We start from the raw sequence: 14,342 nt of genomic DNA, 5'->3' as shown, positions 1-14,342 counted from the left end.
AGTTCCAACTTACAGGAATCGGAAAAGTAAATCGGGAAACATTTAAAATATCAACAACAAAATAAAAAAAATCAAACGCAATACGCCTGAAGAGAAGCCGATTAACTACAGTATGTTGATAAAAAAGCTTTCAGACTTACTTTGGCTTGAGTCGCTTGAGATGATTCTTTTTCGGTGAAGAATTAGTCTTCGATATCAATAGCAGCGCTGCATTGAAATGGGAAATGAAATTGATCTTCGAAAATTTCGAAACACAGACACACAAAGAAGCCTGAAACAGGCATGACGCTCGGAACAACGAAGTTAAGCTTTAAAGTGGTAACGTAATGATTTGGTTGGAGCTCTTTTCCTCCCATTCACTTCACCAATGATGAGGATGTTTCTGAAAACCCCGATGAAACGTTGAAAACTGGTTGGAAAATGCTCCCAATTTTAATTTTGTGTGGACTGACTGGACTGACTCCTTCAATATGTGGAAGGCATAGCTTTGCACATTTTGTGAAAGTAAAAACATTTTACCTCGACAGGAAAGCTTCGTGTGTTTGCTTTTGTTTTGCACTTTTTGTTGAGGATTTTGTTTTATTTCCTTCGTAGGATCGCTCGAAGAAGTGTGTCTGTAAATGAGCTTGTCATAAATCACGTCCAGCTAGATCGGGTTGTATTGGAGCTGAAGTCGTCTACGAGAGGTTCGAAGATCGATCGAACTTTGTTGGGTGTTCTGGTGGCCGGTTTGCTTTGATTAGTTTGTTTGCCAAAGTGTACAGGGAAAAGACGAATCGGATTGACCACACAGTGGTTCACAGACGAGAAATCAATCATACAGATCTACGTTGTTGCCTGATCATAGAGATTGTCTTAGCGATTCATCGTTCAGGGACGTGTAGAAAAGCTGTATGGGGATTGTTTGTTTACTTTGAATGAATGGTTGTGAAACAAAAACTTTTATGGTAGTTTCAGTGAAAAATCTGTGATGGTGTAAAATAGAAAGAAATGCTCTAAAATGATTCTATATTTTATCTACATGTTCCACAAAACTTCACATAAGCCAAAATTAACAAATCAATATGCTGCACAGCGGGAAAACCCCCACGTTGGCGTCCCTAACGAGTCTCTCAACACCCTCGAGAAAAAAGTGGCCCAATTTCTCAGCACCACACGAGCTAAGACAGGCTGGGGCCCTGCCGAAAACAAAACTCTCCCCACATACTTTCCACTACTACTCATCAAAACACTGGCTCAATCAGCGGCATGTCACGGAGTTGGCATCGTTTCCCGGCCCCCATTGGCCGGGCAAGGACGGTTCAACATGCATGGGAACCAACGCATGTCATCCCACTCGCTGTGGGAGGGATAAATACAGCGGATACCAACCCATTTCCTTCCCAACGGGTTAGCTCAATCGATCAATTATAATTACAACTCATCGAGCGCTTGGTTCCTAGCGCTCTCAGCATGTGTTTAATTTTTGACTGTGCGCCTGATTTCGCAATCGAGTGTCCGCTGTACTGTGCTCAAGACAATGGGGGGAAAGCTTTTTCTTTCAGAGCACTTCCACTGTTGAGATGGGTTCATTCACAACCAAACACCTCCTTTTTCCGCTGGATAGATGTATGAATGAATGTATGGGATCATCACTTGACGTTGAACGAAGAACAGTTCCTCGGTAAATGCATCCCGGTAACTGAAAATCGATCATTAGATTAAATCCCGCATTGTTTTTGTACCAACAACACATTCTACGCCCTCTTCCGGGATGAATCCGGGCGAATGAAAGTGTTTTCTCATCAGATGTAAGGATGTGGGAACTAAACCAAGCTCACATGCGTTTAGGCGTGTATGAAAGTGAAAATGGCATTTTGCGCCCCCGGATGGTTGCATAAAGAATTGAACCGAATGTGCAATTAGCAAAATAAAATTGAATGGTGATTGATCCGATGCCAAATTGATACATGCGTTAGTAGGGTAGGCTTACAACATCGAGTTTAAGTTGGTTTTCTTTTCACCAGTAGCACTTTCTGCAACCGTGGGAAATAATGGTACCCGTTATGGGTAGTTCCTTACCTTGGAGAATCCTATATTTGGTGTTGGAGCCGAGTGTAAACCGATGTCGATGCTGCGTTTGAACACTGCAATGAAAGAAAATGTTTATTTGTGTTTAATGAAAACTGGAATGAATTCTTTTAAATATTTTTTTTTGACTTATGCGTATATTTTTTAAAAAGATTTTTAATAAAATCTTTAATACCTACAAACCAACAATTAGCTGGTATATCATTTAAAAGCTTAGATCGGTTTGTTGATTGACTGGTTTTTTAATAAAAATTTGTCAATTGAAAATCATGCATTCAAATATTCATTGTCCTTCATAAGAAGATTATTTTGTTTTTCCAAAATATTAAAGTGTTTGGATTTAACATGGGAATCTCCCTTTAAGTTTTTTAACATCTTCTTTCTCAAAAATAGGATAGTGTATACGTATAAAGCACAGGATTTATCCACCCACAGCTTAAAAAAGGACCTTTCCGATTGAGTTGAAGCTTACAGGAAAACCTGACTAATATCTGATGATTTTATCGGAGTGAAACCTAACAAAGATTTCAAAGCATCCATTCAAGAACGGTTCCTGACAGATTATCCTGCACAGAATAGAAATTGTTTAGATAGGTTTGTGCATTGAAGTCGTACATGTCTCAATCCTTAAAAAATGAGTAGCGTACAGTGGTGAGTGAAAGATATTGTTTTGTTGTTGGGAACGTCTTCAGTCAATGAGATTCCTGTAGGCGAAGATAGGCGAATCTTTTCCGAAGAGTCTTATCTAAGCTGTTAATAGCCGAAATGTTGATCGTTAAACCTCACAAAGGACTGCAAATATGGCAACATTTATTTTTAAGGTAGCCATGGTTAAGGTATTCCGTATAGTCCAAAATATTGCTCAGTACTAAGTGGTACCAATTTTGTAGAATGCTTAACAATGCAATTTAATTAATTGTTGTGATTATATTTTCATCACTGTCCAAAGAATTTAACCCATAAACGTGATAGTAAAATGTGCTGTAACATTTTATCAATGTGGCATTATACAAATAGGCATTAAATGTATGGTTTCTACTTGAAATCTCTCACATAAAACCTTCATCTTGTAGTATTCGATGAATAATCAAAGGGTTGGACCTTGGTAAAGAAATCGCCAGCTCAGTTTTCTATTCGATCCGCTATGGATGTACATATCCGTTCCACTGTTGTAGAGGATGTTGGAACGAATCGATCTTCTTCGCAGTGGGTGGTAAAATCAGCCCGAAGGCAATGGCAATCGCGTCGATCGAGCTGTGAAAATTGTGGGCGATGATAATAAAAATCGATACAATATTTTCCATTTTACGCAAACAAAAGCTTTCGAGTTCGTTTTAAAGCAAACATTTTGTGCGTCGAAAAGTCTATCAAGCGTAAATGTAAGCATGCGTCACTTATAAAATATTTCCTTCATTAACACAACATAAAGCATTCAATTAAACGCTTAGCGCATGTACATTTTGTACACTTCTCCAGCAACAGGCGGCCGTTTCTCGCTGTCTTAACTATCGTTCCACTCTCATAATTTGGCAGGTGCAGATCTCAATCGACGCCGGGCTTGATGCTGGCAATTGCATGTTGCGCCCAGCCTTACCACACTGCACCGGGCTCGGCTGCAGGTCTGCAAAAGTCATCATGATCTTCAGGAAATGTCTAACCGGCCCACGCAAAACACGGCATCGGTTTCGAACGGCAGTGTGGTAAAATCAACATCAAGTTAACCCGTTCGATGGGTGCAATACAATCGGTGTTGATTTGGGCGCTCGGTGCACTTTCTAGCGTCGCACTTGGCCTGGCAAAACCGATGGTGGAAGATTTCGATACAGCGCGTGGTAATTGTTAGCTGTCAGCTTCGTTGATTGGCCTTTTAACGGAGGCAGCCCTTTTAAGCATGGGTAGGGCTTGTGAGCGAAAAAAAAAAAGGTCCATACACGGCTCATAAGCCCTCGGCTGCGGGAGCCTGGTTTGGTTCGTTCATTGATTTTCTTTAATTGATGATGAGCTCCATCAGGTTGTTGAGGCTTACAGAACCGATCCGATCGGTTGGGCTTGTAAGCGGCTGACAGTTGACGTTTGTGGCCCTGTTACATTTGACAGTTCTATTGGCTACTAGGAATGGGGGGTTTTTTTTTTGCTGTCAGATCAGCTAGGTGTGGCACATCGGAATCGGTAGTGGATGGGCATTGTTGTCGTGCTGTCATAATTGGTTTAGTGTAGATGATACATTTTGACGTTTAATGATCGTATTTAGCGTTTAATGCAATCCTTTTGCAATTGTTGAAAGATGCATGTTATAAGCAATACTAGATTATGAAAAATAATAACTTAATTTTCTGCTAACTACTTCATCCCGCAAAAGGATCATGTTTGGTAGAAAAGCCATATAAGGGTGTGAGGATCGATATCCTCTCTATTACTCACAGCAATTAACACGTTGGCGTGAATTGAGGATAGCTGGTGGTCCCTTTTATTGCTTTTGATTAGTATTTAAACAAACTGTGTGGGGTCCATGGCAATTGATTCTACGCGAGGTTATATCATTGAGAAAACTTGTGTATAACGAACGATGAGTTTACCATGGATTGCTCACCTACATAGTCGCCACGGAGGTCGATCGAAAAGATAATTAAAAAATTATATGTTTCTTGTGATTCTACTTGCCTCCTGCGGTTGATAGAAAAGGTCATATTTCTCTTCATTAAGAGCGCAGTTCTCTTTAACTTGAACAGTCTCCAAACAGTGCAACAGATTTCAGTTAATGCCTGTGCATAATCTTTATCCAAGGAAAAAACATATCCACTTCACACGGTGATATTTTTGTACTGTATCCCCATACATAGGACTGAAAATCCAGCTACGGGTGTAATAAAGTTAGTGAAAGCCAACAATAATAGGCTAATAAGTATGGAGGTTGTATAGTCAAAGAAGAAGAATAAGATAGTTAAAATGTCCCACATCAACATTTTTGTTTGGTGTTATATTACTCATAAATACACCCTCTGGCAACCATCATAACGGGATGGTATGACTTTAATCTTCAACTGATAATTTAAATAAAACGTTTTTCAGTTATTATCTTTATTTCATTAGTTGGTATATGATCGATATCATACATAGGCGCCATAACGAGATCAAACCGAATACTTACCTCAAGCAAAAATCCCTAAAAATCCCTACACCGTACGCAACTACCGCTAAGATAAATGGTTCGAGCAAAATTTCACCAAACGTAGGCGGCAACCGTTGCCCTACGATCGTCAGCAGACGCTCGTGAAATGACGCTCACAAATGGGACCAAGAAGAACGCTGAACACTTTGTTTGGTGATAAATGAAATGGATCATCCCACTGGGGATATTCCTCCACCTGGATGTGGATTAATTTCAACCCCGAATGCGGCTGACCCGTAAGACCTGGCGCTTGTCGATGGCATGGGACGGGTTGGCTCACTAATGCGTACGCCCGCTAATTACTCCCCATCCGTGAGCGAGCTACGATTGTGCGAACGCTCTAGGCCGATGCGAAGGGCAAGCAGGTCGACGATAACGAATGGAAGATTTTCACTCTCTTTCTCACTCTCCTTTCGCACGGGCTATTACCACCCTTCAACACTGCTCGACAAACGATCATGATCCACTCGGCACATCATCTCTTTAATAAATATAGTTAAGCGCTTGACTAATTGATTTTTGTCCCGGGTTTTGTAGCTCAGTTTTGGGGAAGACTTGTAAGCGCAAGCTTTTCTGGTGTTCGCCAACCGTTCATTCGGATGGAACCCCTTAGGAGCTTTATGTTTGAAAGCAAAGAGAGAGAGAAAGGGAGAAAGAGCAAAGTAAAACGACATACTTCATCTCGTGAAAAGCGAAAACTGCTTCGCTGATGGCTCCAACAATTAATGATCGGTTTGGTTCACGTGCAAGTGGATAACACACTGATGGCTCCCCCACACATCCTGCCTCATTAGTTCTTCCCCCTCAGGTTGTAAGGCTTCAGGCGGAACCAAAAATGTTTACTTACACAAACGTTTTCCATATTTTTCATCCCTCGCATTTCTTTTCCCTCAGACACCGAGCATCCAGCAGTAATGAGCGTCTTCTAGTACACGAGTACGCGGGGCCTTACTTGTGGCGCTTGTACAGTGTGTTCTGTAGCGCCGCCAGCAGTCGATTGAAGGCGTTACCCATCAAACAAAGCGTAATGCTAAATGGTGATGATTGAATTTTTTTAAAACTCACCCGAAAGGGAGGAAGGCTTTGCCTGCAACAGGCTGAGGGCCGAATTGATACTCGGATATAGTGCTGGTGGAAATGTGCTCGAGTGCTAGAGGAGATACAAACACTGACAACCAATCCTCGATTCCTTTACGGCTAATGGTAATGTTTACACCTTTCGGAAGGCCTTCCCGATAAACCACTGAGAGCGATATTACAAACACATCTTTTACCACCAGACACAATGCATCCAGGACGAAAACAGGGTACGAAATGGGGACGATAGGTTGCACGGTGTATGATCTCTCTCTCTCTCTTTCTCTCTCTCTCTCTCTCTCTCTCTCTCTTTCTCTTTACTGTAAGCCTTTAAGCGGTAACACCATTATTATCCCTAGATAGGGCTCAAATGGAGCCGCGGGCCCGTTACGATAGATGCTGCTAAGCGAAATCAATTCCTAGTTATATGGAACCGTATTCTCTCCCACTCTGACTCCGCAAAGAATTCTCCTCGATTCACTCCTTGCCGGTTCGTCGCTGCAATGGCATTGAAATCATTCGTTTGCAGCATGTACGATGATAGTAATTCAGTTTGTGCTGGCTGTTGGATTAAGATCGGTGCTGCTCGGCGTACGGGGTGTAAAAATGGGAATATAAATAAATGTTGAACAAATATTGAATAGAATTCACGCCGTTCCGGTATCGGTACTGGGTCCGGGTTCGCGCAGCTAAATGAGCAATTTGAAGCGGTAAAACCGGTGTTTACGCCGCAAACCGTCTGAGCGCCGTAGGTGATTAGAAATACGGGCTGCTACCACGAGGTGTCACGGTGTACAAGCTGCATGTCGTCCCTTTCCGTGTGTAAGTTATGGGCTTAGGGCGCGGGTGTGAATGAAAGAAGCTTACCGAAATGTTCCGCTGAGCTTGGGGAGAATCGTTTAGTGTGAGCACGGTAGGGTAACACGTCGAAAGGTAGGAATATCGTTAGGCGGAACACCGATCGCTTGCTAGAGGTTCTTGGGCAAGATGGCCCTGGGGGCGAAATACTCAGGGAGCGGCTTGTTAGGCGTACTACACGCCGTAACAAACAGCACCTAACATTTACAAGCATTTTGGCACGCCAAAACGAGTCCTAACCTATTCACACTCGCTTCCCGGATGACTTCACGGTGTTTGTAGCTCTCGCGATGCCGATGTGTAGCGTGAGAAAATAATCCATCCCTTGGGAGGCAAAGAGTTGCGTTTGATTCTGTCCAATCAGTGCACTTTCTATAGGATTGCGTCTTCACGCGAGTTTTACGCTGCAGCGTAATTGTAGGAAGGAGTGAATGAATTTTTAATTGAATTTATATGCCACACGGTTGTTGGTTTACAGCTGCGAAACACACACACACACATAAACATAGCGCTTGTTATTTGTCAACAATTTCCGGATGGTGGTTTCCATTTAGGTATTTGCTGACACAAGTACGGTATTGGCATGCCAAGATCGATCGAAATCATTCTCAAATTATCGATCTCTGTGTGTACGATCCTTTTATGGGTGGCAATGACTACTGGCAATTTATCAGTGCGTTTAATGCATCCATTCATACAATTTACAGCCTTTGTAATGTAATGTTATATGTAAACCTGCATATCTTTAAACATCAAACACAATTCCCAGCTGTTTTCTTTTGGCGTTGAAAAACAACAACAGATAACTCAGCCCTTTTGCTTGAGACCCCGCTTTTAAGAGCATTTTTTTACAAATATTTTTCTACCCCAAGCCCCAAGCAATCTTACGATGGTTACATGATTTACTGGCATGATTATCTTAAAAATATATATTTAAATTCGAGCGTTTCCTTATAATAAGCAATCAGGTAGTGTTTTATCTTCGGTACAAAATCACTGGATGAGGTGATGATGAGGCATTTTAGCTGATAATCACAAAGACGACATTATATCAGGCATGTACAGCGATTCAGATTAATTTTGTACAAACATATCATATGATTAGGCTCTTGATTTTTTTAAACTAAATACTGCATGTGAGTTGAATGCTGGTGTTTATACTTATGTAGGGTTTCCGTCAATAGAGAAATTTGTTTTCCTCTTTAAGTTAGTGAAAGTAATTTAAACTCTTAAGGTCCATAACTGGTCGTCAAAAAGTTGAAAATAATGAGGTACATAATTATTTTCAACTTTTTCTCTCTTGTATGAAGCAGATACTGCGAACAAACATCGACTCTTTAGTTCGTACTTGATTTAAATTAATCGATAATTCTTTATGGGAATCGCTAGAACACAGGGCCATTCGCATAAATACTAATGAAAATGACAAATGAAGTGACCCTACTAGATCGTTAAGTCAAGAAGGTATGTAAGTTTATAAAATGTTTTTCAAATATGTTCAAAATGTCCAAAACATTAAGGTAAAGTAGAAAATAATGTTTTAAATCCTCTATTACACGATACCAGCAATTGGTGAATCAAAACGCCAAACCAATGACGTAAATAAATACTGCCCAAGCTTCCAACACCAGTTCAACACATCAAACAACTTATCATATCACTTTAGGAAAATATTGAAAACTCATGTGCCGCTCAATTGTGTTGACATTTGCTGTCACAGCCAAGTGCACCGAATGGGACAGTTCATAAGCGGCATGTCGCATACTCAAACATTTTGAAGTCTCCGTTTCGTTTTAATTAAGTGTGTCCCAGTCGGTGGACACGAGCATACCAAACGAATCGATGGATGAACGAATGACTGTACCTGGCGATTAGAACAAATTAATTCTCATTCCATTCGTACGGATTAACAACTGCACGGGACGAAACGGTGTCGGTAGGAGTGGAGTTGCGAAGTGACACATGCCCTCTGCCTAGCGTCGTAATGTTTCGTGCAGCATAAAGCACTTGCATACCACCCTGCTAACACCCATGCGCGACAAATCGTGAATCGTATGTGTGTGTGTGTATGATCCGAACGTTGTGTTAATGGCGCCAACTCGCAAACCTGCAACAGCACGCGAATCCGTGTCGAATCAGCCTGGAGGATACGGGTGGCAAGGTGGTCTCGCTGTGCACTATTGGCCCATGGATAGGGTGCGGTTCACGAGGACACTATGCTGCGCCCGTTTCACCATTTTGTGTTTGCTTCGATTTTTTACCTGATTTGCGCTCTTCCATCTGCTAATAGCCACAGCCAAAGGGACAGTAATTGAATGTCACATGTACGGTTGTGAACGCTTAAATCCGCGCGCACGTCAAAACGCTCTCACGCTTTTCGATCACACTGACACCACGGTACAGCCGGGTTGGGCCGGGAACGTAATTAATTGCGTGATAGTAAACATAAAACTGTGCTTTGTCAGGCCTGCCAACGCTTTTGTTCGGATCTCTCTCTCTCACTCTCTCTCCCGATCGTCATTATTACGAAGGGATCTTAGGACGGGTTGGATGCGTTGGTCAGTTCGTCATAGCGACAAATAGAATATGCCCCCAGGCAAAACCATCGAAAACCGATGATTGATGATCGCGTGCGGCAAGTGATCCTCTCGGTGTTTGATGTCTCAGCCAGGGACAGAGTTGAGTCAGATCATCCCGGTCCCGCGCATCTAGCAGTAGTACGTAAGTAAGGCAATCCAAACAAAAACTACTCCCGAAACCGATCGATCTTGTTACGAATCTATTCGTACAATTTGTCCCTGGTGTCAAGCACGCCGTGGTGTTCTTTGGAGAAAAATGGTTTCGTCCGCAAACGGTTTCTAAACACGTGTGGCTATGGGGAATTTATTTAACGCTTTATTAGCAAACAATCGAGGTTGACGAATGATCTAGGCTTTTTTTTACATTTTACCAGCGAATGAATTCAATTACATCGATCGACATCTGAATAGGCTTATCGGCCGGTTTCTCTAGCGTTCTGAAGTCTACCGAAAGCGAAATCAAGGATACAGACGGCTATCAAAAGACGTTGAGTCTTTCCAATGCAAGAGCAAACCTGTACGATCGACGTTTCTACCCCTATTGAATATCCAATCTTTATCCAAGTTTATTGAAATCTCTGTATGATAATCCCTGAAACCCCTTTTTTCACAGCGTATTCCTTAAGCATGTTGTAGGCCGAGCTGGAAGGGAAGCGTTACAAATTCGAAACATTACTTCCCTACCGGGATAGGTAACCGTAGTAGTGAAGCTTCTTGCTTCTCTCCCGTTGCTATTCTCATCTCGTACATTCATCAAGTTTGCTTTAATAATTTCGTTACGGAGGTTAAACCGTTCTAGTTAGCACCCCGACGGGGTACGCTGCGGGGTTGCTCGAATCTTGAAGCGCACCGCGAAACCGCGTTTGCCGCGAAGGTTTTTTTTTTTTTTTGGGGGTACAAGATGTCTTCAAACCTTCAAACGATCGATCGATAGCGATTGAGGAGGAGTGTTATTGTATTGTTTTGCTTTGTTTTCGTGTGCTACGTGTGCTGCCATGCGGGTTGCGACCTCGAACGTCGGTGGACGGATTCGATCTGATGCCAGCATGGATGAGATTGGAACAGGTTCCCTGATGTCTGGCAGAAGAAATCGATAGCCGTCAAGGATGGGTGACGCGGTCAAGGCAAGGACTCACCGAGAGGTCCTCGAGGGCACACGCAGCTGTTGATTATTTCCGATGACGATTCAACTCTTGCTATGCCACGCTCAAATTGGGCAATTCAAGGGAGCGACTGGTGCGAGCGGGACAGCGAAGTCTTACCGCGCGAGGTGGAGTTTCGTGAGATATACGTAAATTGATAAATTAGGCACGGCTGTTGGTTTGGGCTGCTGCTGGGTATGCGCAGTAAATTGATTCCTCTTCTGCTGCGGCCTCAAGTAGAAGGAATGCTATGGTGTACGAAATTCTGATCGAAGATGATTGGCATGGGATCCATTGGAAAGGAATTTATGGTATGAAAATACGGAAAACTGGGTCGGGTGAAGTCGTGCAATTAGATTGGAAAACAACCAGAACGGTATGCGAAAAATGTTTATCAGTTTTATTTATTCTTTGCTTTGATGGTAAAAGAAAACGGTGGGAATGGCACTAAACTGCGTCGTAGTAAAGGCAAGCCAGTATACAATTTAGTCTATCAGAAGCACACAGTACAGCGGCTACTCATTGTCACTGTCTGCAGATGAGAACCAACATTGTCATCCTGTTTGATTTCATATTTGACAATAGTGCGCGTTGAATGTGTTCGAAATCTTGGGATCATACTTGTCTTGCCATTCAATTTAAGACGCCAGATAATATAAACGAAATATGCATTAAACATTCAATTTTTAGAGCTTGGTAATAAGAAATCTAGAATTCTAATATTTTGAGTGATCCGAGTATTGAAAAATCTGATGAAAAATAAAACACAACAACAAGGTGGATGGTACGCCTGTTCTATTTAATCTAATTCCACAAAAGCTTCTCATGACCCGCTTACCGCAAGCGATGAGCTAACTGTCCGCTCACGCTCCCTCAATCTTGATCCGGTAATGAAAAACCCGCCTCGATCGCATACGTGACTACGGCGATTTGTCGCGTTTAGTGTACCGCGGCATCATTTTTCCAATTAAGCGCACTAAAGCAGCTCATCTTCAAGCGAGATGAACATTGCCACCGCCTCTCGTTACAACAGTGGAAGTCCCCGGAAATGGAGTCATTCGATCGATCAGCGTACAAAACAAAAGAGCACCCTCAGCTTGCGCTGACGGTTCCGACAACGAAACGCGCCGAATGCGACAGATCGTGCCGCCACAGTTTTGCTGGGCCGAACAGTCTTAGAAGCAGCAATTAGTTGGCTAATTAATTGGAAGAAGAACCCAATGTGCCGTGCACACCAGAAACACACACACACGGTAGCGACATCTAACGGGAACTTTCACTGGAATCGAGAACGGATCACCGGGTGGAAGCGGATCCTACGGAACACCTTCAAACACCGGAACGGAGCCCTTTTTAACGCCGCGGATCGGTTACGCTCGCCACGTGTTGTCGGCGGTGCAAACGGAACGGAATGCATCAGCGTCACCGGATGGAGAACGTGATGTGGTTACGTGAAGTCACTGTTTTGGAGTTTTTTTTCACCCTCACCTCTCCAGCTCAAAGGAGGGAGTTGAAGCGCATGACCCTCCAGTGCAGCCCCTGGGTTGTTCAAAACTAAGCCGCGACGTTGGTTGTAGGTTAGACAAACGAGTCAAGCAGCACATCAGTGGTTCATCTTCTCCAGTGCTCCGTTGAGGATCCACTTGAGCGAAACTTGACTTCTTGAGCCGGAAGGGTCCTTAGGTTCGGTGGACGGTTCTTGCTTTGTCAATCTGTTTGCCTTACTTAGTCAGACCTTCCTCTTGCACATCCGTATCCTCCTACTCGGTCAGTGAAAGAGGCAAGGAATGAGCATGTTGCAGACCGCACGCGCGACTTGGCTGGACGGATCTTGTGGACGTGCTTCACTTCAATTCCCCAAAGGTGCTCGCCTATGCATGTTGCTCTATGGTTGTACAGGGCTTGGAATAGTTTGTTGCGAATAGTGCACATATGGTACCGGCTTTCGTTCATCATGTTCTGTTACTCAAGAAGTACCGCTTGAGAAAAGGAAAAACACTTTGATAAGTATCGTGTGAGGTCTGTTGTACAGCTGTAAGCAAAATAAGAATAAATTTCCGATGCATTTGATCCGTGGCTCTAGTCCGGTTTATTGCATCTAGAAAACAAAATTGATCGACAGTTAGTTTTAGAACTAAAGCTAAAATGCAACCATACTTTTTTTCTCATTACAACCAATATTTTGAATATCAATTGTAATTTTTCAAATTCAAAACATCCATCGTACATCCGCATAGTTATGATCGATACTCGGCAGCAATGCTTAAAGTTTGTTTGTGATGCAATGTGCGCTTTGAAGAGGATCGCGGAATCAGACGATTCATCATCATCTGCAGAGTGATCTCACTGGAGTGTTGTAAAGAACAGTCTCCCACGTTTCTCGAAGCCGGACGTGAACCGTACGGGAACGTACACAATCGCAGGTGCGGTTCGGTCGTCCTTCATTCAAATCGCGCACCAGTTGTTGTTCGCTAGAGAATATTCCTCTACCGGGAACGATCCTCCAGCCAAGGGCAACCGAACAACGCAATTGTACGTCGAACAACTTTGGCGTGCTTATCTCGGCGCGACTATAACAATCTGTACCCGGAACAAAGATTATCTTACCTACATGTAAGCAACATTACCTTCCAGCACACACGAGCACAATCACACGCTTGTGGTGTTTTTGTTTTTCCTTATTATTTAGCAAGATTCAGAAGAAAACATCACACTGGAAGGATTGGTGTGTGAAACGTTGATTAAAATGTAACACCATTATTAAGAAATTGAGATTCTTCCGTACCGATAAGCAAACTCTCGATGTCTCGATGAGTTTAATTTAAGGATGCAACGCTCTGCGTTATTTTCGGAGAGACATATCCACTGGGAAAGCGTCAAAAGCGCTGACAACTGAGCATGAAAATCTACCTCAAATGCGTGCGAATGTGTCATTCCGATGGTTTTGCCTGACATAAGCGGTGGGCGATGATCAGTGCGTTTAGTTCACTCTACTATCAACCTTTACCCTTAAAATTCTGGCGTTTTCGTTGAGAAATCGTTTGCGCTGCAAACAATAATATTACACCGGAGGGTAAAAGATGTCATGTCGCATGTTGTAAACCCAAACACAATGGGTTGTCGTTCAATTGTACTGTCGTAGGGGAACGGATTAAAAGTGTAAGAAATAATAATGGATGTAGGTTAGGTTTGGTTGGCTTGAACAATATTAAAAAGAAAACACTTTTTTTGAATCTTTGTAGTACTCTGTTTTATCGGACGCATTTGAAGACATCTTTAATTGGATATATCTTCTTCTTCCTGTCTTAACGAGCTCCTACGCTATACCGACCATTGAATTGCTTAAGAGACTTGCTAATTCCACGTGGCTGGTTAGTCAGTTCTCACTACGGGGGAACGGTCCGAATGGGATATGAACCCCGGTCCTGCCGTGTGGAAATCGACACT

At 42.8% G+C, this 14,342-nt stretch overlaps 3 protein-coding genes across 4 annotated transcripts in view; 1 reads left to right on the top strand and 2 right to left on the bottom strand.

Annotated features, from left to right (window-relative positions):
- LOC126558885 (heme oxygenase 1) overlaps nucleotides 1-14,342 on the bottom strand; it is a 536,918-nt gene that overhangs the window by 267,030 nt on the left and 255,546 nt on the right. The gene's annotated exons all lie outside the window — the stretch shown is intronic.
- The window catches only part of LOC126557160 (zinc finger protein 853-like), a 379,636-nt gene that overhangs the window by 262,687 nt on the left and 102,607 nt on the right, over nucleotides 1-14,342 (top strand). The window lies entirely within an intron of this gene.
- LOC126566376 (uncharacterized) overlaps nucleotides 1-14,342 on the bottom strand; it is a 99,091-nt gene that overhangs the window by 50,073 nt on the left and 34,676 nt on the right. Inside the window, exon 3 of the mRNA XM_050223253.1 lies at nucleotides 2,062-2,126. Coding sequence (XP_050079210.1) covers nucleotides 2,062-2,126 — 65 coding nt within the window. The remainder of the gene's footprint in view (nucleotides 1-2,061; nucleotides 2,127-14,342) is intronic.

Source organism: Anopheles maculipalpis, chromosome 2RL (assembly GCF_943734695.1).
Source record: "Anopheles maculipalpis chromosome 2RL, idAnoMacuDA_375_x, whole genome shotgun sequence".
Classification (NCBI taxonomy): Eukaryota; Metazoa; Arthropoda; class Insecta; order Diptera; family Culicidae; genus Anopheles; species Anopheles maculipalpis.
This window is presented reverse-complemented; position numbering and strand designations above follow the sequence as displayed.